Genomic DNA, 25,834 nt, shown 5'->3' with positions numbered 1-25,834 from the left:
TCTGTGTGTCTATCCCTTCACGAATGCCACACCTTCTTGATGACATGAATTCTTTTTTATTTTTATTTTTTAATATTTATTTGAGAGAGAGAACGAGCTGGGGGGGGGCAGGAGAGTGAGAAAGAATCCCAAGCAGATTCCGCACTGAGTACGGAGCCCAACGCAGGGCTCCATCTCACGACCCTGAGATCCCGACCTGAGCTGAGACCAGGAGTCGGATGCTTAACCAACTGAGCCACCCAGGGGCTCCAATGACATGAATTCTTGAAATCATCGTGTGAACCCTCCAGCTTTGTTCTTTTTCATAGCACTTCCATACCATGCTGCTTTGCCCTTCCATATAGAAACAGTATGTCAGCATGGAAAGTTAGATCCTGATTGGAATTGTGTTAAATTTGGGGGAAATGTACTTCCTAACAGTACTGAGTCTTGGCTCAGAAGCCCAGCGTGTCTCCCCATTTATTGAGGTCTTCTTTCATGTTTTTTATTGTTGCTTGGTCATCTCCAGTGTGCAGATCCTGCACTCATTTTCTTAGATTGATTGATTGATTGATTGATGTTAAAGATTTTATTTATTTATTTGACAGAGAGGGAGATAGCCAGCGAGAGAGGGAACACAAGCAGGGAAGTGGGAGAGGAAGAAGCAGGCTCCCAGCAGAAGAGCCCGACGTGGGGCTCGATCCCAGAACTCCGGGATCACACCCAGAGCCGAAGGCAGACGCTTAACGACTGAACCACCCAGGCGCCCCCATTTTCTTAGATTTAAACATAAGTATTTCATATGAGTTTTGGAGCTGTTGTGAGTAGCACTTTAGTTTCAGTCCTGACTGTGGATTGCTAGTGTAGACAAATGGAATTTACTGTCTGTATGTTGACTGTGTTTCTTGCAGCTTTGCGAACTGTGTTATTAGTTCCAGTAGTTTTTCTGTAGATTTCTTTGGAATTCCTGTGTACAGACCAGGTTGATTGAAGATGGTTGGATTTCTTCCTTTCCAATTTAGATGCCTTTTCTCTCTTTTTCTTGGCTTGCTGCTCTAGCTAGAAACTCCATGACATGTTGAGTAGCAGTGGGGAGAGTGGACATCCTAGTCTTGTTCCCATCTTAGGTGGGAAGGATACAGCCTCTGACCACTGAGTGTGACGTTAACTGTCAGTTTCTTGTTGGTGCCTTCCTTCTATCGGGTTGAGGAAGGGTTCTTCTATTCTTGGTTTGTGGAGTGTTTTTATCATGAAAGGGTGTTGGCAGTTTGTCAGATGCCCTTCCTTATCTGCTGATATGCTCGGCCTTTTCCTCTTTAACATGTTGATGGAGTGAATTTGGTTGATTGATTTATTTTTTAAAAACTGCCTTCCTGGGGTAAGTCCTACTTGGGCATGGCGTATATTTGTTGTAATGTGTTGCTGGTTGTGAATTGCTAATATTCTGTTTAGGATTTTTACACCTGTGTTCGTGAGGGATATCGGTTTGTAGTTTTCTCTTTGGTGTTAATAACAGGGTACTACTAACATCATAAAATGAATTGGCAATTGTTCCTCCTCTAGAGGTTTTTGAAAGATTCTCTAGAATTGGTGTCATTTTTCCCCCCTTAAACGTTTGGCAGTTGTCACTAGGGGAGCCATCTGCATGTGGAGGTTTCTCTGCAGGAAAGTTGTAACTACAAATTCAGCTTCTTGAATAGGGTAGTTTGGGTAGTTTGCATTTTTCAAGAAATTCATCCATTTTCTCTAAATTGTTGAATTTATGGGTGCTGGGCTGTCTGTGGTGCTCCCTCATGGTCCTTCAGTGTCTGTTGGGCACTGATTCTCCAGGCTTCTTCCAGACTGTTGTCAGTGGGTCACTTCTGCCCTTTGTGCTGCAGTTCCTGTATGCCCCTCGCAGGTTAACCATCAGCCACATGTGGCTGTGGCACTTGGTGCAGGTAACTGTGGTGTGGGCCTTTGCCAGTGGCTGTTGGATGTCTTTGGGCTTCTGAGTGTGTGTTCTCCAGCTGTGTGTGTGTGCCTCAGCTCTTTCAGGGAGGATCCTGGGGACATAGGTTGTTCATCTGCTCAGCCTGACCACAGGTCCATAGCCCAGGGGCTGGCTGCTGGCTAGAGACTGGGTCCTCATAGGCTGAGTGAGAGAGCCAGCCACCACTGATGGTTTGGCTACCTGGCCAGCCATTGAGGATGGGGTCAGGGCTTGACGTCTTGGTGAGTAACTTTCGCTGGAAATTGATCCACGCTGATACGGACACTTGTACATGGAGGTATCTTGTGGGGACCTTTTGGAAGACGATAGCCAGATGAGAGCAGGGAGCTCTTCAGCTCACCAGAATCAGGAATCCTCTTCAGATACGGCACCTTGCTTTCCTCAGCTCAGTCACAGTGAGTCCACTGGCGGAGGGAGAGGAACCCCTGCCTCCCTGCCCAGAGCAGCAGTGTTATGTTCTTATAAGAAGAGGGAGGGAGATGGAGAGAGGGCCATGTGGAGATGGGAGTGACGCGCCACAAGCCAAGGAAAGCTTGGGGCTGTCAGAATCTGGGAAAGTCAAGGAAGGATCTCCGTGAGAGGTTTCAAAGGGACTGTGGCCTGCCGACTCCTTGCTTTTGGACTTCTGACCTCCAGAATTGTAAGAAAATAAGCCACCCACTTTGTGGTACCTTGTTATGGCAGCCCCAGAAGCCCAGCAGTCCCTCTCAGGGAGGTGGGCTATGCTGAGTGGGTAGGCCATGGCCTCCCTTCACTGGGGGTGGCTCAGCAGAGGCCCAAGCCTGATTGAGGTCAGAGCCACTTGCTGGCTGCTGCCTGCCTCTGTTGTGCAGAACTTCCCTTTTTTTCCCCTAAACGGGTTAAGTGGTTTCTCATTAACCCTTCTTAGTCGTTCTGTTCTCTGGTCATAGTGGTTGGTCTCAGAGCCAGGACAAAACGACTGTGTTTGAGGGGCGCCTGGGTGGCTCAGTCGTTAAGCGTCTGCCTTCGGCTCAGGGTGTGATCCCGGTGTTCTGGGATCGAGCCCTGCATCAGGCTCCTCCGCTGGGAGCCTGTGTCTTCCTCTCCCACTCCCCCTGCTTGTGTTCCCTCTCTTGCTGGCGCTCTCTCTCTGTCAAATAAATAAAAATAAAATCTTTAAAAAACAAAACAAAAAAACCGACTGTGTTTGAAGCGGGAGCCAAGCCAGGCCTTTTGCAGCCTTCAGGGGGCTTGCCCTTTTTACAGCATATCACTTTCGTCTGACTGCCCTTCTCTCTTCTGTAATCTCACGATGTTCTTCACAGTTTTCTCCTAAGGTTGTCTGTCTTTAGATTTCTAATTGTCTGATCAGACTTAGATTCAGAAAACGCTCCCAGGCAGCAGCAGGCTCTACCACCTGTCGCAGCATGTTCCCTCCAACCTAGCACAGTGCTGCTCGTCCCCTCTCAGGCGGCTGGACAGTGAGATGGGGGTGTGACGTGCTCCTTGAGGGGAAGCAGCTCCGCGCGGCCAGCAAGCTTGGTCCAGCACTCAAGAGTGGCTGCTTTGTTTTGTAGTATTTTAACCACATCAGTATCGAGGACTCACGGGTCTACGAGCTGACCAGCAAGGCCGGACTGTTGTCGCCCTATCAGATCCTCCACGAGTGCCTTAAAAGGTAGGGTGGGTGCTTCCCCTCCTGAGAGGGGTCATGGGGGCTTCTCTTCTGGTGCCCAATGTCTTTACTAGCCATTTATCCTGGCTTGAGAGGTGTTGTCAAAGGCCGGGCCATTGCAAATGTTACGTGCGTGCACAGAAGCCCTTTGTGCCTGGCGGTCAGTAAGAGCCTGTGATATCAGATCAGGTGGACTCTAAACCTCCCCTCCTTCTCAGCTGAGATGCGATTTGGGGAAAGGGTTGGTATTGTCTTCAGAGAACCTTTAAAGGGTTTTCCTGAAGTTGCCATTTCCTCCCTTCTCAGCCGATGTCACCGTTGTCCTTGTTTTTTCTTAAAGAAACCATGGAATGGGTGACACATCCATCAAGTTTGAAGTGGTTCCTGGTAAAAACCAGAAGAGCGAATATGTCATGGCGTGTGGCAAACACACAGTGCGCGGCTGGTGTAAGGACTGTCTCCCCTCCTTCCCACCACCCCCTCAGTTTCCTGGGACCGCTGGGGAGGTGGCACCCTGCCATGTGGCCTCTCTGGCAACCCTGAGCCTCTGTGGCTTGATCTCTGGCCACTGCTCTGGCATCACTCCCGAGCTCCTGCCTTGGGTCCTGACCGCCTGTGGTGTGTCCGCTGGCATCTCTCGACCACTGAAAGCCAGTCACCCTCAGGCGGGGCTGTGGGAGTCCTGCCCGCACCATCCCTGTCCTCCAGGTTCCTGGGATTGGGCTGGTCGTTTGGGTTAGACCTTGTGTTCCCCTCTTGCCACCAGTGCCCCATCCAGCCTCTGATCCCTGTGGCAGGAGGAGGGGTGTCCTGGAATGGCAGAGCCCCTAGCCTGCCATATGTGTCCCCGTGTCCTGGTGTCTGTGTGCACCACCTGCACTCTTTACCGAAATTGGTTTTTGGAGTAACCATTTTTTAAATCTTTATTTTAAAAGAAAACCTTGTACGACTATTATAAACACAAAACCAGTGCTGTGTAAATTGGAAGGTAACATTCCAGTTGTCCCTGGGAAAATCGCAGAACTACTTGCAGACCCAGGTGTCCCCGTGATCCAGCAGACACCAGTCCTCACGGAGCCACCTTCTGGAGCAGGCAGGCGGGGCGGAGGAGGGATGCTGGCACCATTGATACCCCCATGTCTGGGAAGCATGGCCAGCCTTGCTCTGCCTGGCCATAGGTGTCTCCTGGCACTCAGTGTTCTCCAGACCCACTCTGCTCCTTGGCCCTGCCTTCCCTCTGCATAGAACCTCCTCCAGAGTGCATGCACCCTCTGGAAACTCCCCTGGGCTTTCTGGCAGAGTCCCCCCCCTCCCCTTTGCCTGCCGACACTCGTTGTTGCTTATCTTTGTCTCTGGAAGTGTGGAGTGTGGTGGGAGGGAGGCCTTGTCAGCTATGCCTTGGGCCTGTGCTGATTTCCTGAAGCCTCCGAGGGGGCTCTTCTGCAAAGTGGGGTTGGGATAGGTCCTGGCTTCAGCTTCGTGAGACCCGGTGCCCACTGCAGGGCTAGAACAGGTCTCTAGCCCCTCTTGTAGAACATGGCACACAGCTGGGTGGGGGCACGGCAGGTGTGCTCCTGTTAGGAGAGGTGGCCATGCTGACAGCTGGATTTTAGGGACTCCTTCTCCATATTTCATCTTCCTTACAGGTAAAAATAAGAGAGTTGGAAAACAGTTAGCCTCTCAGAAAATCCTTCAGCTGCTGCACCCACATGTCAAGAACTGGGGGTCTTTACTTCGCATGTATGGCCGCGAAAGCAGCAAGATGGTCAAACAGGTAACTGGGCTCCTCCCCTGGGCCTAGGGCAGCCTCCATGCTTCTCATCCTCCCCCTACCCTGGAGCCCCTGTTTGGGGTCCCGCTGTCACAGGGGACAAAAAGTTGGGCAGCTCTACTCTTGTTCCAGTGCTGAATCTTGGGCTCTCTGCTGGCCATGTTGGTGACCTTGGGGGGTGGGAGGGCATTCATGCTGTGTCTTCCTCCCTGAGAAGCCTGGGCTTGGCACTGGTTGTGTGAGAAGTGCCTGCCCAGCAGGAGTTGCAGGTGGTGAGTGCTGCCAGCCCAAGTGGAGGGGAAGCTTCTGAGCTGAGCTCTGTTGTCCGCCCCCCTCCCCAGGCTGGAAGCCTTTGGATTAATTTGAGGACCCCTAGGAGCTTGAGGGGAGAGTAAGAGATGCAGGGCAGCTTGTACTGGGAGGTATTTTGGTTTTTAATTTTTCCCCTGATGTTACCAGAAATAGTTTGGGTTATCGGCACCCCAGTAAGGGGAAGGGTGGTCATTGTGGCATCCCTGAAGAAGGCCCTTGTTTTGGACTTGACGAGATGGGTGATGGAGGTGATGCTGGGCCCCTAGGGTGCTGCAAGGAGCCTCAAGATATGAGTTGCTGAGAAAACTCAGATGCACTGGAGATGAGGCTGACTTCCGCCTTTACGTGCCTTACTTTTGTGCAGCATCTTGGTCGGACTAAGATTGAGAGCAAGAAAGCCTGCTTTGGCCCATGAGTGGAAACCCTCCCGAGGTTGGAGGGCAAGGGTCCAGTCTAGACACAGCCCCAGCTTGCATCTTTTGGAGGGCAGGTGGAGTCTGACACTCCAAGTCTCAGCCGGCGTCCTCAGAGATGGCCTCTACACCCAGGAAGGTCCTCAGGACAGCTCGGTCCTGCGCTGAAAGTCACAGGGCATGCAGACATGTAGAGAGCCCTGTGTCTAGGGCTAATGGGCTCCCAGCTGGGAGGGCCAGCGTGTGCCCCATCTGGCAGCGTTCCGTTGCTGCTGGCTGAGGCCATGCTCTGGTCATTCCATTCTGAGGGTCTGGGCCATGCGAGTGCTCAGCGCCGATGGCAGGAGTGGAGGCAGCTGGGCGCCAGGGTGCCTTTGCCTCGTGAAGGGCAAAGGCCACGGCTTCTTCCTGCTGAGGGTGAGGTGGAAGTGGGGATGGCATGTGTCAGAGAGTGAGCTGGGCAGCCGTGGACCGGTCTACGTTCTCTGTGGCTCGGTCAGTGTCCTGGGTGTGAGTTGAGGGTGTGGCAGCTGGTGTCCCGGGCACTCCTGAGAGCTAGGTGCCGTGCTCCCCCAGGAGACGTCGGACAAGAGTGTGATTGAGCTGCAGCAGTACGCCAAGAAGAACAAGCCGAACCTGCACATTCTGAGCAAGCTGCAGGAGGAGATGAAGAGGCTGGCCGAGGAGAGGGTGAGCGTGCGGGCTCGGCCGGCCCGTGGGCCATGGCCCTCCACACCCTTGAGGGAGGGGCGGGCTGTTGAGTCGAGGTCACACTGGCAGCTGTGGGGGTAAAGGCAGCCCGCAGGAACCGATCCCTGGCTCCTGATGCCTGTGTAGTGTTCCCTCTTCCCAGTGAGTCCTCAACACTTCCAGAGTAGATTGCCCTGTTTTTGTGTTTCAGCATTCATGACACTTGCATCAGATCACTTCATTTTTTAGTTACGTTGTAGAGCTCTCAGCCCTGGCCTCTAGTTGTGAAGGGCCTGGCTTCTGGATGTTTCCACTCAGTACCAGCTGTTTGAAGGCAGGGACAGTGCACCTGCCAGGCTTCCCTTACTCAGGGTCTCTTGGGCAACAGACTGCCATCATGGACCTCTTCCTCGGGCTCTTGGCATTTTTGTGAGGGAGGAGCACGGTTCACAGAACAATTGGACCTGGGTAAGGCTCGGTCCTGATGAAGCTTCTTAAAGCCACCCGCCCGAGGGGCTTCTAGGCTAGGACCTTTTTCAGCTATGGTATTTTTCCAGGCCTGTATAAAACCCCGAGAAGTGGTATCTGTTATCTGTTTGGCCTTTCTGGCCCAGGAGATAGATGCCTCCCTCCTACTTGCAAGTTGGAGTGGGGAGAGAGACCCACCCATGTGGCTTGTCCCTGGTGGCTGTAGGTTCGTTGGCCCTTCACTTCTGAGTATGTGTTCTGATTCCCAGGGAAGCACTAGCACGCAGTGCTCTGAGATGGCATCCCAGCCAGCCTCCTATGTGGCCCACTCCTCAGGCCTCCCCTCCCTCCACCTGGTACAGCAGAGCAGTGGTGCCTCCTACTCCAGAGGCTACCTGGCACCTGCGAGTGTGCTGAGCTCACCGTTCTCCCCACACACATACATCTGCCCCCCACCTTGGGCGCCTCTTGCCAGAGGTTGGGCTGGGCCACATGTTCCCATATCATTGGCATCCCTGACCTTTGTTCTTCCAGGAGGAGACTCGGAAGAAGCCCAAGATGTCTATTGTGGCATCTGCCCAGCCTGGCGGAGAGCCCCTGTGCACTGTGGATGTGTGAGGGAGGCAGCAGGGTCAGGCGCGGGGACTGCCAGCTCTGCTGCCAGGGAGACCACGCGCCGCTCACTCTGCAGCCTCGGGCGTCTGATCTGAGTTCCTCCCCTGCGGCCAGGCATCTGAGGCCGGGGCCAGAGGGGTGGGGCTCTGGTGCACGGGGACGGCAGGGCCACGCAGCTCTTCCTTGGGGGCCGCCCGCAGGTCTGAGTGGACATGTTCAAGGATGGACTCAGCTTGCCCACACGGGTGAAAGCCAAGAGCCTGGCAATAGCTGTGGATGACCTCTGCCTCTGGGGACTTGCTGCAGACTGGTTTGATGAAGGTTGTCATGAGTGTCAGTACGTAACATGCACGGACAAGAAGTGGCAGACAGAGAAAGTGGTGGCCGAGTCCTGTGGCGCCCTGTGCCTAGGGCTCCCGCAGGCCACTGAAGGGGTCTGGTCAGAAGGCGCGCACTGGCACCCCTCTCCCCTTCCCTGCCTCTTGTGTTTTCCTTTTTCTCTAAAAAGGTTATAACAGGAAGGAGTAATTGAAACCTTTTTGGCCTAAAATAAACACAATTTTAGAATCAACTTTTTCAGAGATTGCAGGCAAGCCCTCAAGGTGATTCTTTTCCATTCTTGAAACATGTTGCCAGTGTGAGTATGAAGTCTGCTGGTCTCCGCCTGGCTTATTGCCCTGGCCCTGGGCTGGCTTGTGGTCCATTTTTTCCCAGTAAGTCTTAATGTCCTAAAAACACGCTTTCTTAGACACCGAGGCCCCTCACCTTTCACTGGCCTCTGGCAACTTTTTACTCAAGATTTTTGCACAGTCAAGTCCATCTGTCCACCCATCAATTTTTAAAGCTTTTATGATATTTTAGCATTTGGGAAGAAACTTTTACAGTGAGAGTAGAAGGTAGATTTGGAATCATGTAGCAGATGTAAACAAGTTAAGCATTTTAGCATGAGGATTTTAGAAGCGGAAACCAGGACCGTTCGTGTAGTCCATCTGTGCTCACAAAGTGGCGCTCCTCCCCAGAGTGGGCGCGAGCACATGGAGAGTAATGGTCTTGCCCATCATGGTGGCTGCACTGGATTACAAGGGCACCTGCCCTGCACAGCCAGGGCTCACGGCCACCTTGTTCCTTTGAGCAGTAGTCAGTACTCTCCAAGTGGCTCCTGCAGACTGGTTCAGGGTTGGTGTGTCCCTGCCCTGAGCCTCAGGGGATGTGGGTGTGTTTGGGGCCCTGGGTTGTCCCTGAGTGCAAGGTAGTGGTGGCCAGCCGCTCCCTGTCCCTAGGGCCTGTTCGGGGTACCATGTGCTCTTTGTGCACTGTTGGCTGCAGGGGCCCACTGCTGGGCTGCATTGTCCCATTCCATGGGCATGCCTGTTCTCCAGATCCGCCGTGGTTGGTGTCAATGGCATTTGTTTTCAGGAAGACAGAATGTCGGTCTTGTGTGCCACCCACAGTGTATCCCTTCCTTACCACCTATGTGACTGAGGTTGGCTTCTTTGTTGACCTTTATAAAACAAAACCCTCAAATCGAGTTGCTGTAATTAGACACTTGCTTCTGTCTTGCCTCCTGTCTGCAGCTGTGAATAATCATTTGACTACAACTGTTTGCCCTCAGAACAGCCAGATGCGCCATTGTGAACCAAAGCTTCGTGCTCATGTTAACTAGAGACAGTGAGGCTTGCTGCAGCCTCCCCATGTCCTTCCTCCGTGTCCCCCTCCCCCCCGTGTGGGTGTGAGTGTTGTGTGCACACAGCCATGCCTTGGGGGCAGAGGAGAGGGGGAGGCTGTGCTGATGCCACCTCCACATGGCCACTAGTCACTGTGTGCCTTCCAGGCGGCGGCGAAACTATGGCTGTAAGGGTGAGCCTTGATTGTCTGAATGCATAAAGCAAAACTGTCCCAAAAGGGAATGACTGGTGTTTCTTTCTTCTAACCATGTGAGGCTGTGGGACTTGTGGACCCTCAGCTGGCCAGAACCACCCCCTTTAGTCTGCCCCAGGGCTGAGGTGTTTGCCGGGTCACACTGCTCCTGCAGCAACTGGGCAGTGTCCCATCCTGCTGTGCGCCCCCCACCCCCAACGCCGTGGCTTCCTTTCAGGGCTCAGGGCTAGGTTGGGGATGGAACCTCCCCTCGGGGCACAGGGAAAACGGGGCAGACCACTGGGCCTCCCTGCAGGAGATAGGCCGGCCCTTGGCCATGTGCTATACCCCACAGGTAGACCTGGCCCTGGGCCATGAGATCACATCTCTGTTTCCCTAGGGTTAAGCATAAAACCTGATGCTGTCAGCATACTCTGCTGGGACTTACAGCCATGCAGAGGGGCTGGCAGTATGCCAGTGGGAGGTGGAGGCTCAGACTTGGGCTGCTCAAAGTGCCCCGCTGACCTTGCCCCCGGCACCTGCAGTGGGGGGGGGGGGCAGAGGGAACCCTGTGTGCTAATGAGTTTTCATCACAATAACTTCAATAGTTTAGCAACTTTATTCTAGCCCTATATCCCAACTAACCCAAAAAGAACTGGAGGTGGAAGGGGTAGTAGAGGACAGGCTACAGGAGCCTAGGGTCCACAGGGACGACAGATGGACCTTGAGTGTGGTCAGCCAAGTGTCGTGCCCTCTAGGTGCTGTCTAAGCATCCTGAGGCAAGGCAAAGACTTGGGGAACCCCTTGGCTGCTGCCCTGGTGATAAAGATGGCCCCATTCTGAAAGAGCAAGTTTGTAGTCCTCCAGGGACCTAGCAAGAGGCAGCAGCCCCAGTTTCCTGTACAGTGTCTGAGGGGGGCCCGAGGGGGGGCTGGGCTGGAGGGTCCTGGGGTGCCAGGGCCCCTGCGCCATTGGGGTGCTCCACCCTCTCAAACAAGAGGAGCATCTCACAATGCGGGGTCTGCGGGAACAGGTCCACAGCCACTGCCTTGACAGGCCGGAAGGGGGTGCCCTTCACCCGGTTAGATGGGGCCCTGCAGAGGCTGTGATGGGAAAGGATTATCAAGGTCAGCCACATGGGTACACCGGGTCCCCAGTCCACCCTGTCCCGGGGCCACCCCAGGCCCCCCACTTCACACTCACTCCACAAAGTTGCCCATGGCCGCCCGGGGGTTGCAAGAGACATACAGGAGCCGCCGGAGGTTCTCAGCTCTTCGGACAGCCAGGATCACTTTGGAATCTGAGGAGGTCCGAAGGGGATGGGCATCAGGCCTGAGGCTGCACAGCCTGGTGTGCCACCCAGACATCCCCGCCCCAGTCTTCCCCACGACACTCCCAGATGGAGGCCACTTACGTAGGCCAGCACGGGGCGGGTCCAGGATGGCAACAAGCTGCTGAGAGGCCAGTCTGCTCACCAAAGTGGGCACCAGGTCCTCAGCTCTCCCACAGTGGAACTCCACATTGGTCAACTCTGGACATGGAACAACAGCCCTGTCACAGGGGACCCAGGACACCCTCTCCCCACAGGGCCTGCCTGGTGTATTGAAGTCCCCGGCCAGAGGTGTCTCAGGAAAGCCCGCTGGCTAAGAAACCTCCTCACCCTTACCCAGCTCTGGCATCCTGGGCACACAGTTAAGTCCATACCGTAGGAGCCCCTTAAGCACCCTCTGCCCCTCACTCCACCACGGGCCCTAAGAACCATCTGGTGCGTCCCAGGTGCCGTGCTGAGGTACGCAGCAGGAGTATCTGCTGCCTGCCCACTGTGTGCAACGCTGGCTCTCACCATTGTCTCGGGCGTTCACCCGGGCATCTTCCACAGCCTCTTGGCACAGCTCAATCCCCACGACTCTCTTCACTCTCTGAAGCCAGGAAAGGACAGACTCATGGCGCCCCACCCCATCCCACAGACCTCTTAGGGAGGGGAACAACAGGAGGCACGTGGGGAGTGAAAAAGGATCTGAAATAGGCTGGGGGGGTCACTGGGGGTCACGAGGCAAGTGACAACACGGGTGGGGTGGGGAGAGGGCATTCTCAGGTGGGGCAGGAGGACTCACCGGGGCCAGTGCCAGGCCAATGGTACCAGTGCCGCAGCACACATCCAGCACTGTGCTCCCTGCATCCAGCTGGGCCCAGTCCTGAATAACTGTGTAGAGCACCTCCGCCGCCAGAGTGTTTACCTGGAGGGCGAGCCAGCAGCTTCCAGAAGGTCAGCGGAGCCTTACCACCCACGTTGGCCTCCCCTCCTGCATAATCCCCCGCAACCCCCAAGCACTTGGATTCCTTGGGCACTCTTCCTGCCTGGGGGCCTCCACAGTGCCTCTGTGATCTCATCCCTGGGTCACTCACCCTCTTCCCAGGTCTCCAGATCCCACCCCTCCCCCCCATCTAGCCATCTGAGTGCTAGAGGCCCAGTCCTCAGACTGACCCTCAATCCCATCATACCTGACAACCTCGCCCAGTCTCCTGGCTCTAAACAGCAACTTGATGCTGATACCCCACCTCTCACCTCTCTTTGAGTGCCAGAGCTCACACCAGAGCCCTGGCATCACCCCAAGTCTTATTCCTACCCCACAAATGGCCCTCCGAAGGGCTGTCAGTGAATCTAACAGCAAATGATCTTTTTCCTACCTTACAAGTAAGGCTTGTGGCTCTCCCGCCTGGACGTTCTCCCAGCTAATCCTTTATCACTGCCCTAGCCCACTGTCCCCATCACATCCTGACATCATGTCAGGCTTCCCTCCATGTGTCCTCGTGATCCCCAGAAATTTGGGGCTACCTGGAAGAAGGCGTGAGGAGAGATCCGGAAAGTCAACCCCAGTAGGTCCTCGCGGATGCACCGGTCTCCAGCCACGTGCTCCAGGGGCAGGCCCTCCTGGCTGGGAGTCTTTCTGTGGGTGGTAGGGTAAGTCCATCAGTGTCACCAGCCCTTGCAGGGACCCGCCCCACCCCTACCCAGGTTCCTCACCGCTGTCCCTCCTCTACAAAGTAGAGGCAGGTCACCCCAGTGGCCTTGCCTGGCCCTGCCATGAAGTGCTGCGCCAAGGAGGCCTTCAGCCCAGCCAGCTCCTCAGGGCCCAGTTTCTGGGTAAGCAGTAGAAAAGGCCTTGTAAGGTTGCGTCCCAGCTCACTGTGGCCCAGACACCCTCCCCCAGGAAGGCCACCCTGCCTGAGACCTGGGGGTGGAAGTAGACAATGGCCATGGCTTGGCCACGGCGGCTGGTGCGCACAGTCAGCTGCTTCCAGTGGCCCGAGTACGTCTCTGGGTTGTACGCTGAGTATGGAGTGGACCTGTAGGAGCCATGAGTGGCCCTGAGTCCCCCAACATCTGCCAACCAGGATGTTAGAGCAGCATCCCTGCTCTCTCTTCCAGCCACACCCACCAGATCACAATTCCAGAATCCCCCCAGGCAGACCCTCTGCTCCCAGACCACCTCAGAACTTCTCAGGGCCCCCAGCCCAGCCATTAGCCCTCACCGGATGAACTCCTGGAAGGCCTTCGCCACCTGCTTGGTGGCCCCAGGGATGTGCACGGTGTCAAAGGGGGCTGCCACAGCACATGTCCCGCCCTTGTACTTGCCAAGCCGACAGCCAACTGTGTTGTCTTCCCCGTCCACCCCGATGCCGACCAGAAACTCACACTTATTACGATACTCGGTCTGCAGGGAGGCAGAGAGACATGCCCGACCTTACCCTGGCTGTCCAACACTCATGAGTAGACAAAACAAATCAAGTGAGAGATGGTGGTAAGCGAGAGGCTCCAGTTCCCCCACAGGAGATGGGGCTGAGAACAAGTAACAGTCGCATGATGAGTACCAGGAGTAAATGCAAAGGAGCAAAAGGGATGGTAGAGATAAGCAGGAAGAGTTCCTTTAAGAACATGAGATGAATTTCTGGCCACAGAAGCCGGGCCTGACCTGCTGGGGTGATGGCCTAACCCCCTCCAGTGGGCAGCAGGCCTTGTTGTGCTTGTGCCTCTGTGAGAGTAGCCAGGGTAGCAGGGCGCGGTTGGTGCTCCCAATTTCCCTGCAGGATAAGGTGGGGCCAAGGTTGGACTCAGTCCGCTTCCCCCGCAACCATCCCCAGCCATTCTCCAAATGCCCAGGTGTCTGGGCGCCTCCCTCAGGACCTCACTATCTCCACTGATTATACATTGGTTTTACTCGCTAGCTACCCAAGAGACCACGCAGACCGGGAGGATGTCCGTACAGGGCACAAGATGGGCTGAACAAGCATAGAGCCGAGCAGAGCTCTGGGGCCAAGGGGGTGATCTGCACCCACACTCACTTGGCGAGCTTCTGTAGCACCTGCTCACACTCCAGCCGCTTCCGCTCAAGCTGCTCAGCATAGGGCACGGTCCAAAGAGGGGTCACTACATCTGCGATGCATGTGGTCGTCGGCTCACCCTCATCCTCCCGCCGCCTCTTCCTGGCCATAGGATCAGCCTTGGGCCTGGCCAGGCGCACGCTGAGTGGGCGGCCCTTCCAGAGGGCACCGTGCAGCACACGCAGGGCCTTGTCCCGCTCAGCGGCACTGCGGAATGTTACAAAGGCGCAGGGAGGTTGCCCGAAGAGTTTGGTCTTATGAGGCTGCAGGCCAAAGCGGCCCAGAAAGCGTCGTACATCACTGAAGCTGGCATGGCGGGGTACGTTCTGCAGCTCCAACTTGAAGATCTCCGAGGTAAACAGGTCCTCCCTGATGTAGCTGTAGAGCCCAGGCTGAGGCACGGACTCTGAGGCCGCCCCAGCCCCCCCTTCCTCCTCCTTGTCTTCCTCGTGGGGGGCTAGGGCTGCAGAGCTGCCCTGGGCACTGCTGCTGTCCTGGCAGCAGCCCTCCATGGGCACAGGGCCCTGTGTGGAAACAGACAAGGGCTGGGCTGAGGGCTGGACCCTAGAACCTGAACGCCCCAGGCCGCCTTGCCCCACACCACGACCTCCATTAGTGCACCCTACGCCCAGCCTCAACCCCGTTCCCTTTCCCCCTCTCCCAATTTATCCCCTAATCCCACGTTTTCTCCCAGTGGTTTCCTACCCCGCCTCCATCTCCATCTCCCCCGCCCCCTCTTCCTCCATTTCCTCCTCCGTCTCCCATCAAGATCTCCCTTCACTCTACTTCGTTGTCGAGCTTGTCACTCATCGTTCGGTCCGTCCGCTGCCCGGACTGGGGCCCCCCACGAGGGCCGCCTCCGCCGCCCGGTCCTGGGCCTGGCACACGGGAGGCGGGCGCTCAGAGGGCGGGTGCAACGCCGCGAGGCCGCTCGTCGGCTCCGCCCCGGGGTGGGGCGGGACTCGAACCCTCGGTGCTCAGGTTCGGGTCTCGGGCATGGGGTACGCCGCCCGCCCGCCAGGGGCCCGCGCCGGCCGCTCGCCTAGCTCGCCGCTCTCCCCTCAGCCAGCGCGTGCAATCGAGGCCGCGCGTCTCTATCATCCTGGCTTCCGGTGACGTCATCGCCACGCGCCAGCCCCGACCCCCAAGCCCCTTCGCGAGCTCGAGGGGCGCGCGCCGCCGCGGGGCGGAAGTGCGCGCGAGGGCCGCCGGGAGTGCACGCTCCCTTGTCGGCCGGGCGGGCCGGGCATGCGCCGCGGGCGTTTTGGCGGGAAGCGCGGGGCGGGTTGGACAATGAGAGTGTCCGCCGTGTGAGCCAATAAAGCTGCACTGGTTTTGAATCGCGTCGCGTTTCCCGCCGCCGGGGTCAGGGGTCGGGGTTCGGGTCGCGGGGCGGAGGGAAGAGCGGGAGGGCGGGAGGCGCCGGCGCCAGACGCGGAGGGAAGGAGCTACGACCAGCCGCCGAGAGGCCGCGGAGCCAGCGACGACCGAGCCAGCCGAGCCGCCGCCGCCGCCGCGCCCCCATGGCGGCCGCCAAGGTGCGGCCGAGCCCGGGCGGGGACTGGGTGGGGGCCGGGAGGCCGAGGCGGCTATCGGCGGCCACGTGGGCGGCCCGCGCCGCGGCCGCCAACCCCCGCTGGCTTGCGGGCTCGGTGCCTGCGGGGCCTCAGGGGCGCGTGGTCGGAGCTTAGGGTAGCTCGGCCTGGGGCCTTCGGGGCTAGGGCTCGCGATGCTTGGGGGCGAGCGGGCTCGGGGTCTGCGGGGCGCCCGCGTGACCTTGGGGCGGTCCCAGGTGGGGCCGGGAGCTCCATCGGGGCATGGGGCGGCCCGCAGCCCGGGCTTCTTGGTCTCTAGTTCACTTCGCTGCTCGCCTGAGACGCGGGGCGGGTGGCCGGTTTCCTCCGGCTCGGCCCACTAGCAGGCTTCCCACCAAAACCGTGCGTCCCTTCCTGCCGTCGCCTACGCAGGACTTCATTCATTCTGTTCTCACGTCTTGAACCGCCACAGGCCTCTGTAGCGGAAGCTCGCGTTCCAGCCGGGTGGTGGGGTCGTGCAGCACCGACCCAGGGTCGGGGCGGCTTTGTTGATTGCGGGCATCTGCTCGGGTTGAGCTGGCCTCGGCGGAGCCGCAATGCTGTTCAACCAAGGAAAGCAACGAAGCCTCCTTCTATATGTTCTTTTTTGGCTCGAGTCTGGTAGTAAAGTCTCCCAGGTTTTACTGGACTACACATCACCAAACCACGTGTTTTCTAAGACTTTAACCTAAAATATGATCCTCTGTGCCCTGTAGTTTTCTAAACTGGGTCAGAATTTTATGGCTCTTATTTGTACGATTTCTGTCGACGCATCAACTTTCTGATGTAAGATAAAATTGCTGACAGAACTGTGAATTCCATGTAAATACTAGCAGTTGGGTAGCAACTTTTTTGCCTTCTACTAACAAGAGCACAGATTTTTTTTCAACCAGTAAAAATTCAAAGGGTTGCTTTTTGATGAAAGGGTGGCACTCTCCTTAAGGCTCTCTTCTGTCATTGTGTCTTTTAATCTTCACTTAGCACGTCATTATCCACATTTTACAGGTGAGGAAACTGAGGTGCAAAGTGATGAGGCAGTGTCTCTTTGGCCAGTAGGGGGCCCAACTTTAGGGGCCCCAGTCTGACTGTCCACACATGTGATTGATGCATCTGGGGAGGGTGCTGAAGTTCAGCATCTTACTGCACTCAGTGTGGGTGCAAACCTTTCTTTGTGTGAAAGACTGTGGGCTTAATCTCTTGCTTTGGGATGAGGCTGTTCACTTGGAGGGATTGCCCACTGTGGGCACTGCGGAGCTCTGGGTGGGGGCCAGGCTCTGGGGCCAGCAGAGTCACCTCTCTGCACCTCAATCCACAGGACACCCATGAGGACCATGACACCTCCACTGAGAATGCAGATGAGTCCAACCACGACCCCCAGTTTGAGCCTATAGTTTCTCTTCCCGAGCAAGAAATTAAAACGCTGGAAGAAGATGAAGAAGAGCTTTTTAAAATGTAAGTAAGCTCATGTTGCTCCAGATATAGGAATCTTTAGTGTAAGAGTGAAATTATGGTTTTTATGGGTGTCAGGGTCTCAGCCTGGCTTTTAGTTGGACTGAAGCTGAAGAAAGGGCTTGGAGTTGTGTGATGACTAATCCTACGTGGAAATCAAGGCTGCTGTTAGAATCCATTCATTGGATAACTCTTCACTGGGTGCCCCTGCTTCTGGTGGCCAGTGCTGTGGAGAGCACAGGGGCTCCCTGGTGTCCTGTTCCTGCCACTCTGTCCACAAAGGTGCATCTTCACAGCCCCCTTAGCTACCTCTAAGACTCCCATGCACCCTTCCTCTGGTTGAACAGGGTGTCTCTACCATTTTTTTTTTTCTTTTGCGCTATGGACTCTGGCATCTTGAAGTTTGTGAACTACTAATTCGGTGTTCTTAACGCACAAAATAACACCTGGAATTATATGTGAAAGTGAATGGTGTTAGGCTTACCAAGATTACTTTCTAAAAATTATTCTATGCGGGTTTTCTGGCATCTTCAGTGGGAAGCTATAATGGCAAGGGACATTTTTAAGTCTCTGGCACCAGCCGTGTGTTGAGATGTTTGTGACAAAATCAGCCCTGCCGAGACTGACCTGTAGCCTATACTCAGAATCACAGGAAACACTAGACTCTGTTACAAGTTAATGGAAATAGGCTGGAGTGTTTTTCCTGTCCAAGCTTGTGGAGTCCCGTCACACACCGCCCCCCGCCAAAGCAGATTCCACCCAAGAAGCCAGATGAAGGTTTGAGTGCTTTCCTGTGAGTGGGGGGGCAGGAACAGTGACCCCTCCCTCCAAGTTAGGCAGACTGGGGAGGGAGAGTCACATACATCCCTTTGGTCTCAGAGAGTGGTGGGCGTGTACCTGAAGACACTGGTTCTCCACATCACTTTGCCCAGAAATGGTACAATAGCCAGGGACTGGTTCGTCCCAGGAGTGAGGACTGCTGCTGGTGCTGGTGCTGTTACTTATACACACACACACACACACACACACACACACACACACACACACAGGGCTGCGAACTGGCAGTCCTGGACACAGGCCCTTCCTGAGGGTAGTGAGGCCAGTGTCAGGCCTTTACGTCTGGGCCCTTGGGCTCCAGGTGAAAGCTCTGGTGGCATCCTTGTGAGGGCACTGTCTCCCTTAACAGAATTGAGCTTGGGGGAGAGAGCAGAATGTTGTGCAGGAAATGGATCAACAGGGCTTGGGTCTGGCGGGGAAGGAAATGGAGGATATCAGCCTAAAGTCAGGACTGCTGGGCTCACCATTTGGGCTTTGGTGCCTGGCTGGGCCCAGTGAGGTGCTGCTCTGGGCAGGAAGGCAAGGTGTTGGGCCAGAGACTGGCGGCCTGAACAGAGGTCTGCAGCCCCTTCTGTGGGTTTGGGGGCCAGGGAAGCACAGGGGGCATCTCACAGCAGAGGGAAGGGCTGGCCCTGTGGAGGGCAGGAGTCCTCGACGTCCACCTGCTTCCATGCTACCCCTGTGGCCCTTTGGGACACCAGGGGCTCCCCTGCACTGTGATCACAGGCAAGCCCAGCGTACTCAGGGGGGGTATCTTTGCTGAGAAGTTGGGTCTTTCTGTTGGAAATCTCTTTTCTTTTTTATTTCATTATTCTAAGTAAAAATTTGACATCTGTTGTTGTCTTGCTCTTTTGGTAAATTTTTGACTAACAGTCCTAGAAGGGCAAAGGAAAGGACGTCGTCTGTGGAGACGCTGGATACGGCCATTTTTTCAACGCACAGACCACAAGAGTTCTTTCCAAGCCAGCGTTTAACTGCTTATTCCCCTCTCTGTGCCCATCTAAGCTCTCTTTCAATGGCTTTTCTTGAAGGCGGGCAAAGCTATTCCGATTCGCTTCAGAGAACGATCTCCCAGAGTGGAAGGAACGAGGCACTGGTGACGTCAAGCTTCTGAAGCATAAGGAGAAAGGGACCATCCGCCTCCTCATGAGGAGGGACAAGACCCTGAAGATATGCGCCAACCACTACAGTAGGTGGCCTCTGCGTGTGTGTTTTCACGTCAAGTCCCACACGAGGATGCCTTAGGTCTTCGGGCACGTTGCCTTCAGTGCTGTACTGGGAGCTTGGGGTTACACTGGGACGCGGGGCGCGTATTCATGGTGTGTTCTGAACTTAAAGTAGGAAGTGAGCTGTTCCACATGCTCCGAACTCAGCAGACTTTCAGAGAAACTTCCAGCATACCGGGTGTGGAGTCCAGGCAGATAGGACATGACAGGGTGGACACAGAGCCCCAGTGTGGGCTCGGGACCATGAGGTGCCTGCCCGAGGATTGGGCAGTGTCATGAGGACATGTGCTCCCGCATGTATTTGATGTGCCCAGTAGGAAGCCTTCCCACTCTTCGGTTTGTTTTGTGCCTGCAGAGTGTCCCCTAAGGAGGACACAGAAGGGAAGAGGGGTGGGGGGAGAAGGTGGCTACCTTATTCTTAGGTGCCTGTGAGACCAAACAGGTAGTGGGTGGTGACAGGCTGAGGCCTTTGGACAGGTGTGATGCATCAGCCCTGGGCTCAACATGGTGGGGGTGGGGCTGGGGTCTGGGAAAAGCCACACCAGGCCTGGCCTATAAAGGGGCGACAGTAAGTCCCCCACCATAACAGTCTCTTGGCTTTTGGGTTGTCCTGCAGTGCGTGTGTATGCGGAAGCAGACATGTTTTGGGCTGCATTCCTGATCCAGTGCCGGGTCTATGTTACTGGGTAGAGTGCATGTCTGGCAGGGCAGGGCCCCTCATCTGGGCACACAGGGTGACCAGGCAGGAAGCTGAGCAGAACAGCCCTGGAGGGTGATGTGGAAGGATGGGGCGGTTTGCAGAGACCCTGAGGGTTGGTGCAGAAGGGCGTTCATGCCCTTCCTTTTTTTCTTAAGATTTTATATATGTATTTGAGCGAGAAAGAGAGCAAGCATGAGTGGGGAGAGAGGGAGAAGCAGATTCCCTGCTGAGCAGAGATCCTGACCTGGGGCTTGATCCCAGGACCCGAGAGCATGACCTGAGCTGAAGGCAGACGCTTAACCAACTCAGCCACCCAGCCGCCCCTTTCGTGCCCTTCCTTAAAGGCCGCTTGGGTACCCTTGTGAACCCCCCCACCACCTATCTGCTATGGCCCTTGGCCTCCACTCCAATTTGAATCACTCCCCAGGGGTCTGCCTGACACCCTATGCTTCTTCCAGAGCCTTGTCAGGTCACTGGGTTGTTTCCAAGTGGTAGGTGGGTTCTGGGCCTGGTGCATATCATAGACCCTTGATGTGCCAGGTGGGTGGTGGCAGGAGAGGCCATGGCACCTCTGGGGGTTTGCGAGGTGTCTACATGGAGATGGGGTGACTGTTCCCGGTTCAGATGGTCATGTGTGCTTGGGGCTGGGCATGGGCCGGCCCACATCTCTGGAGACCTCTGCCAGGGGTGCAGGGGCACAGCGGTGGGTGCGGCATTGGGGGTGCTCGTGTTCTTTGTGCAGGCTGTCTCACTTTTCCACCTCGGGGCTGCGCAAAGCCTGAGGACACCGGGGTGGCTGTGCCTATTCCAGGTCATGGCTTTGTCTTCCATGATGTAAGTCACAAGGCCCACAGTGTGCGCTTCTATTGGCTCGTCCCCCAGGGTCCCTGGACAGTGTCAGAGTGGTTGCCCTGGTCTGACTCCATGCCTTCCCCGGGGGAGGGGGGTGTTCACCCTGCTTACGGTTTCTGTCCCCCACCTCCCAATGGGCCAGGTCTCTGATGGTGTGACTGAGCGGGGGCACAGCCACGTTATGGGGGCTCCACAGGAAGGTCTAGATGTGAGCGGCTCTGTTGGTGCTGGAGCCCTTGATCCAGTGGAATTGGACACTTGCTGAGCTGTTCTCGGTCGGGGAGCAGGCCACCCTGTTTCCAGATTTAGGACAGTCTTGTTTTTAAGTGTACACGAGGCGTTTGCAAACAAACATGTTTAAGATGTGTATCCCACGGGACTTTGTTTAGGCCTGGCTGGTTGACCCCAAAGTGGGACCTTGCGTTGGCAACCAGGGCATTTTGTGGCAGGGAGGCCTTGGTGCAGTTGACGGGACTCTCACATGGCTCCTCTTCCCCAGTCACACCGATGATGGAACTGAAGCCGAATGCAGGCAGCGACCGTGCCTGGGTCTGGAACACCCACGCTGACTTCGCCGATGAGTGCCCCAAGCCAGAGCTGTTGGCCATCCGCTTCCTAAATGCTGAAAGTAAGCAGAAGGGTGCTGGGCCCCGGGGACTGCCTGACTGCAGCCTCCCGTTTGACATTGTAGCTTTGGAGGGGGAATTGGTAGTGCCTGGGAAGTGTGTGGTAGGGACTGGTCCCACCCTACTGTCTGCTGCTCCCTCGGGGGAGGGATGCAAGCCCTGTGGTTCAGCCGTGTGCTGTCGAGGCCTCATCTGGGCTCTGAGGCCACGAGCAGGGTCTTTTCCCTTTTAACCTCAAAGGGGGCTGGGCATCCAGTCTGTCCAGGGCAGGCATGTCCCTTTCCATCCCTGATTGTCAGAAGTGCCCACTGGGCCTCGGACGTGAGTGGAGAGCAGAGTGCCAGGCAGGGAGGCCCCTGCCCTTGCTTGTGCACGGCCGCCAGTACCGTGTACTACTCTGCCCAGATTGTCACAGAGTCAGATGGAAGGACACAGCCCAGCATAGCCACCAGTCTCAGGAGGGACTTAAGAAACAGTTACTGCTCAGTCTGGGTAAGAGTGAGCCCAGAGCTGTGTCCTTCAGTCCGAATTGGCCATGGGATGAGCTGTTTGTGAATCTTGACTCTTCACACCCTCCAGGACGTGTCCCCTTCACTGCTCAGGGACCTTAGGAAGTCTCTTCTCTTCTTCCCACAGATGCACAGAAATTCAAAACAAAGTTTGAAGAATGCAGGAAAGAGATCGAGGAGAGAGAAAAGAAAGGTGACATGGTGTCATGGGTAGGGGACTTCCTCGCAGACTCACTCTGCATCCGGCTGCAGCCCCAGGCGGGTGCTTTTTCCGTCTGCCACAGAAACATCCCGGGGTGCTGTGACCACCTCGACCTGTCAAAGGGTGATACAGACATCTGGGGACACAGGGTGCTTCTTGGGGAGTGAGCTGGCCACCAAGGCCCCCAGCATGTGCTCTGTGGCCTGGCCTCACAGCACCCAGCCTGGCGGTCCAGTAACGACATCTGGGTAGAGCCCATGGCCGAAGGGGCCTCAAGAGGTCCTCGTCGTCACCTGCTTGTTTGGGGCTCGATGATGGGTGCCATAGCAAGTGACCCGACATATCTGAGCTCCCAGACTCCCGTCCCAGGCATGAGCTCTTACTCATTTGTGTGCCCCTGGAGGCTGGCGTGGCTGGCACATGGTGAAGTGGCCTGTCTTGTGGTCTTCGCCCAGGGCCATGGGAGGCGGGTGGGCTGTGGAGAGCGGTGCTTCTCGGTTTCCTTACTGCGTCCTCCTATATCTTAGCAGGGTCGGGCAAAAACGACGACGCCGAGAAGGTGACCGAGAAGCTAGAAGCTCTCTCCGTGAAGGCGGAGAGCAAGGAGTCGGAAGATGCCGAGAGCAAGGCTGGAGCCGAGGAGGAGCAATAAGCCGCCTCCCCTTGTTTTCTCTTCCTTCCGTTCTTTTCCTCCTTTTTCTTTTTTTAAATTTTGCCCTGCCCCTTCTTTTCAGTTTGTTTTTATTCTGTTTTGTTTTTACAAGGGACTTTATATAAAGAACTGAATTCCAACATTCAGGTTGTTTTTTTTCTAAGTTTTTGCCCTATTGAAGAAGACTTCAGAAAATCCATTCCCCAGTCATGAAAATGTACTGTGCTCACTTTCTTTTCCATAGTGGAAACACTTATTTATAGTCATCAAAAATAGTGAATAAACGACACATTCAAAACCTGCACGGAGGGCAGGACCGTGTATGCGCCGGCCCCGTCCTGGGAGCACTGTGGGTGCCCTGGCTCCGGGGTGTTGGGGCAGTGCTGCGGGGCCCACTTGTTGCCACTGACTCCGCCTTGGGCTGGGGGCTGCTCTTGGCCCCTGGGGCCGTGCTGTGTCTGCAGTGGGGCAGGTGTGCTGGCTGCGGCCATGTGCTGCTGCCTTCTGGCAAGGAGTAGGTAGGCTTTTGTTGTGTCTTGCTGTTGTTTTTTTTTTTTCTCTGCGGGAGGGAAATGAAGGCCACCAGAGTACCTTAGCTTTTCACACAGGAAGGCCAAGTAGGTTTCCAGGCTTTGGCGAAGGCTGTGTTTGGTTGGCCCTCAATCCTGATGGAGGGATAGGCTGGTCTCATAGCTCACTTGTCCAGTCTGGTGCAATGTGTGAGGTGGGGCTTGGCCCCACAGCCCTCATTGGATACCCTGCTGCCATCTCCTACCTGCTCACTCGTGGCATCTCCATCTGGGCAGAACTGTGATCTGCATTAGCTTTAAATAAAGGGACATTTTCAAGAATGCAAATGGGTTAGTGCCATTTGGGGCTTCTTCTTGTAAAATAAATTGTGTCTGAATGTTGTTCTAAGTGGGGTAGAAGGGTTTTTGGTGCACCAGCAGGCTTTTCAAAGCACATGGTCACACATAAGGTGTGTCCTGGGAGGCCAGTGGGGCTGGGGAGTGTGGCCATACTGCCCTCCAGTGGTGGGGGGAGCAAGTTTGGACCTGGCCCTGGAGTGGATTACTGTCACTCTGCTGTTGGTCATAATACCTGCTGGAGGTGCTTTACAGTGTGGCCAGAGTCTACCAGCCGGGCCCTGCTCTTCCTGACATCTCAGTGTCCTGTGACCTGTGTCTGGTTCCAAACCTCAGGTCCTTGTTCCCTCTGGGGGAAGCACCTCCAAAAGACGCTGCTCTTTTTTTTTTTTTTTTAAAGATTTTATTCATGGACTTGACAGCGAGAGAGGGAACACAAGCAGGGGGAGTGGGAGAGGGAGAAGCAAGGCTCCCTGCTGAGCAGGAAGCCCGACAAGGGGCTGGATTCCAGGACTCTAGGGTTACGACCTGAGCTGAAGGCAGACGCCCAACAACTGAGCCACCCAGTCACCCTTTTTAAAAAAAAATTTTTTTTAAGCCAAACTGCAGACTTCACTGGCCAACATTGTGTCCTGGCAGCCTTAGGCCTCTACAGACACAGGTCTGGGTGCTCTTGAAGTCCTGGCACAGAGGCCCTTCCCACCAAGGAGGGACATTGAAGCTTGTGCACCTTGCCTATCTTGATGAATTGGAATTTTGACATAAAGGACGGGTGTTGCTTTCCAATGGGCCTCTTTTGGATGCATTGATGTATGAAAGGCTGGCCCAGGCTTGATCCCTCAGGAAAGGGCGGTCAGACACCCCTTTTACTTAGCAGAGAATGGTTGTTGAACATTGTTTTTGCTTTGGGCTCCAATACAAGATAAATCCCACTTGATATGAAACCCCAGGCTGACTTCTTTCCTCTTGGGTGTTGAGATGTGTCCCCAAGGGGGGGAAAACCCTGACGGCAGGGTAGGCCCCTTAAGATGGCTGGGGAACAGAGCTGTGCTGTGACCAGGCTACACTACAGGTGGCTTGCTGACACTGCAGAATGCTGCAGAAAGGGAGACATGCAGTCCTGACGTTCGGTCCCACTGGGATGAGCAGGGATGCCAGTGGGGCCTCTCCCATGCGCCTCAGCCAGCGTGTTTTCAGGTGGGTTCCTCCCTGTGGCACAGAGGCAATGGTAAGCCATACTTGAGGTGCTGATGGTATTGGGGATGAAATGAGAGGTGAGATGATGTACCCTTCCATTCCAGGTCAGTCCATTGGGCTGCAGGTTAGGCAAGCTTTCTGCTCTGCTTTCCTTTTCCCGGGGATCTTAACTCCCTAGGGGGAGGACTCCTGGGCCGGCGGGCTCACTGGGTCTCCCCCTGCTCTTCTCACCTCCCCCCACCCAGGACTCCCCTCTGCCCAGGAAGTCTGCAGGAGGCACAAAGCACCCTTTTTTTTTTCTTAAAGATTTTATTTATTTATTAGAGAGAGCCAGCGAGAGAGGGAACACAGGGGGAGTGGGAGAGGAAGAAGCAGGCTCCCAGCAGAGGAGCCTGATGTGGGGCTCAATCCCAGAACGCCGGGATCACGCCCTGAGCCAAAGGCAGACGCTTAACGACTGAGCCACCCAGGCACCCCAAAGCACCCTTTCTTTCATGACCAGCACTTGGCACTCCACCGCTCTCAGCTGTCCTGATGCCCCTACACAGACCTGGAGTCAGACTTGGGCCTGAGCCACCATTTGGGAGCCTGTGGGGAGGAGACCCTCCGCATGGGTAGGCCTGCATCCAGAGGCTTCCAGGGGCCTGGGGTCCCAGTGCTGGGTTGCAGAAGGGCAGGAACAATGGCAGCCATTGGGTGAGGTGTGCTTTGGTTGGAGTCTTTGTGAGGCCCCTGGACCTTACATCTCCAGGCGCCGAGGCTATCAGAGGGCTGAGGCACCGTGGGCAGAGGTAAGGAGGTGTCTGCTCTTCACTCACTTTTGTGCCCTGAGCCTGCCACTCAGTGCGAGGGTGCTCCCCCAACCCTATGCTGAGGCCCCCAGAAGTGGGCTCCCCACAGAGCAGAGGCTACAACTGGGGTGTGATGGGAAAAAGCCCATGACCGTTTCTACTGTCAAGCAGCTGTACGAATGCCCCAGTTCCGGCCCCCAGCCCAGGGTCTTTTTAATGGCTCACAACCAGCAGCC

The 25,834-nt window shown here is 55.7% G+C and overlaps 3 protein-coding genes and 1 non-coding gene across 8 annotated transcripts in view; 3 read left to right on the top strand and 1 right to left on the bottom strand.

The window, feature by feature from the left end:
* Nucleotides 1-9,405, top strand: part of DGCR8 (DGCR8 microprocessor complex subunit) — a 34,560-nt gene extending 25,155 nt beyond the window's left edge. For both annotated transcript variants that reach the window (XM_045815096.2, XM_045815098.2), the window contains exons 10-14: nt 3,511-3,611; nt 3,949-4,055; nt 5,255-5,382; nt 6,681-6,794; nt 7,797-9,405. In XM_045815096.2, the coding sequence (XP_045671052.1) occupies nt 3,511-3,611; nt 3,949-4,055; nt 5,255-5,382; nt 6,681-6,794; nt 7,797-7,880 (534 nt within the window). In that variant the 3' untranslated portion in view covers nt 7,881-9,405. The remainder of the gene's footprint in view (nt 1-3,510; nt 3,612-3,948; nt 4,056-5,254; nt 5,383-6,680; nt 6,795-7,796) is intronic.
* A 929-nt stretch (nt 9,406-10,334) lies between these two features.
* Nucleotides 10,335-15,272, bottom strand: TRMT2A (tRNA methyltransferase 2A). 3 transcript variants are annotated; one of them, XM_045815099.2, is made up of 12 exons: nt 14,904-15,272; nt 14,079-14,641; nt 13,709-13,817; nt 13,269-13,450; nt 12,968-13,082; nt 12,760-12,875; nt 12,571-12,682; nt 11,849-11,971; nt 11,578-11,653; nt 11,149-11,265; nt 10,938-11,034; nt 10,335-10,837 (listed from the first exon to the last, which is right to left on the bottom strand). In XM_045815099.2, exons 1-12 carry the CDS (start codon nt 14,925-14,927, stop codon nt 10,606-10,608), a joined length of 1,866 nt encoding a protein of 621 aa, XP_045671055.2. In that variant the 5' UTR covers nt 14,928-15,272; the 3' UTR covers nt 10,335-10,605. The 3 variants fall into 3 exon arrangements, with proteins under 3 accessions (XP_045671055.2, XP_087713627.1, XP_087713628.1); XM_087857501.1 differs by lacking the exon at nt 14,904-15,272 and adding an exon at nt 14,823-14,889; XM_087857502.1 differs by lacking the exons at nt 12,760-12,875; nt 12,968-13,082; nt 14,904-15,272 and adding an exon at nt 14,823-14,889.
* Nucleotides 15,273-15,496: 224 nt separating this feature from the next.
* RANBP1 (RAN binding protein 1) lies at nt 15,497-23,046 on the top strand. Of its 2 annotated transcripts, none has more exons than XM_045815103.2 (6): nt 15,497-15,655; nt 17,007-17,143; nt 19,009-19,166; nt 21,255-21,383; nt 22,018-22,083; nt 22,623-23,046. In XM_045815103.2, exons 1-6 carry the CDS (start codon nt 15,641-15,643, stop codon nt 22,742-22,744), a joined length of 627 nt encoding a protein of 208 aa, XP_045671059.1. In that variant the 5' UTR covers nt 15,497-15,640; the 3' UTR covers nt 22,745-23,046. The 2 variants fall into 2 exon arrangements, with proteins under 2 accessions (XP_045671059.1, XP_045671058.1); XM_045815102.2 differs by having other exon boundaries at nt 22,620-23,046.
* LOC123803616 (small nucleolar RNA SNORA77) lies at nt 22,116-22,242 on the top strand. Its single transcript, XR_006782919.1, has one exon. It is a non-coding gene; the product is annotated as a small nucleolar RNA SNORA77 (small nucleolar RNA).
* Nucleotides 23,047-25,834: the final 2,788 nt, after the last annotated feature.

The sequence above is a fragment of the Ursus americanus genome, chromosome 30 (assembly GCF_024610735.1).
Source record: "Ursus americanus isolate L20-20 chromosome 30, mUrsAme1.1.p, whole genome shotgun sequence".
Lineage (NCBI taxonomy): Eukaryota > Metazoa > Chordata > Mammalia > Carnivora > Ursidae > Ursus > Ursus americanus.
Note: the sequence above shows the minus strand (reverse complement) of the source record. Positions and strands in the feature narration are given on the sequence as shown.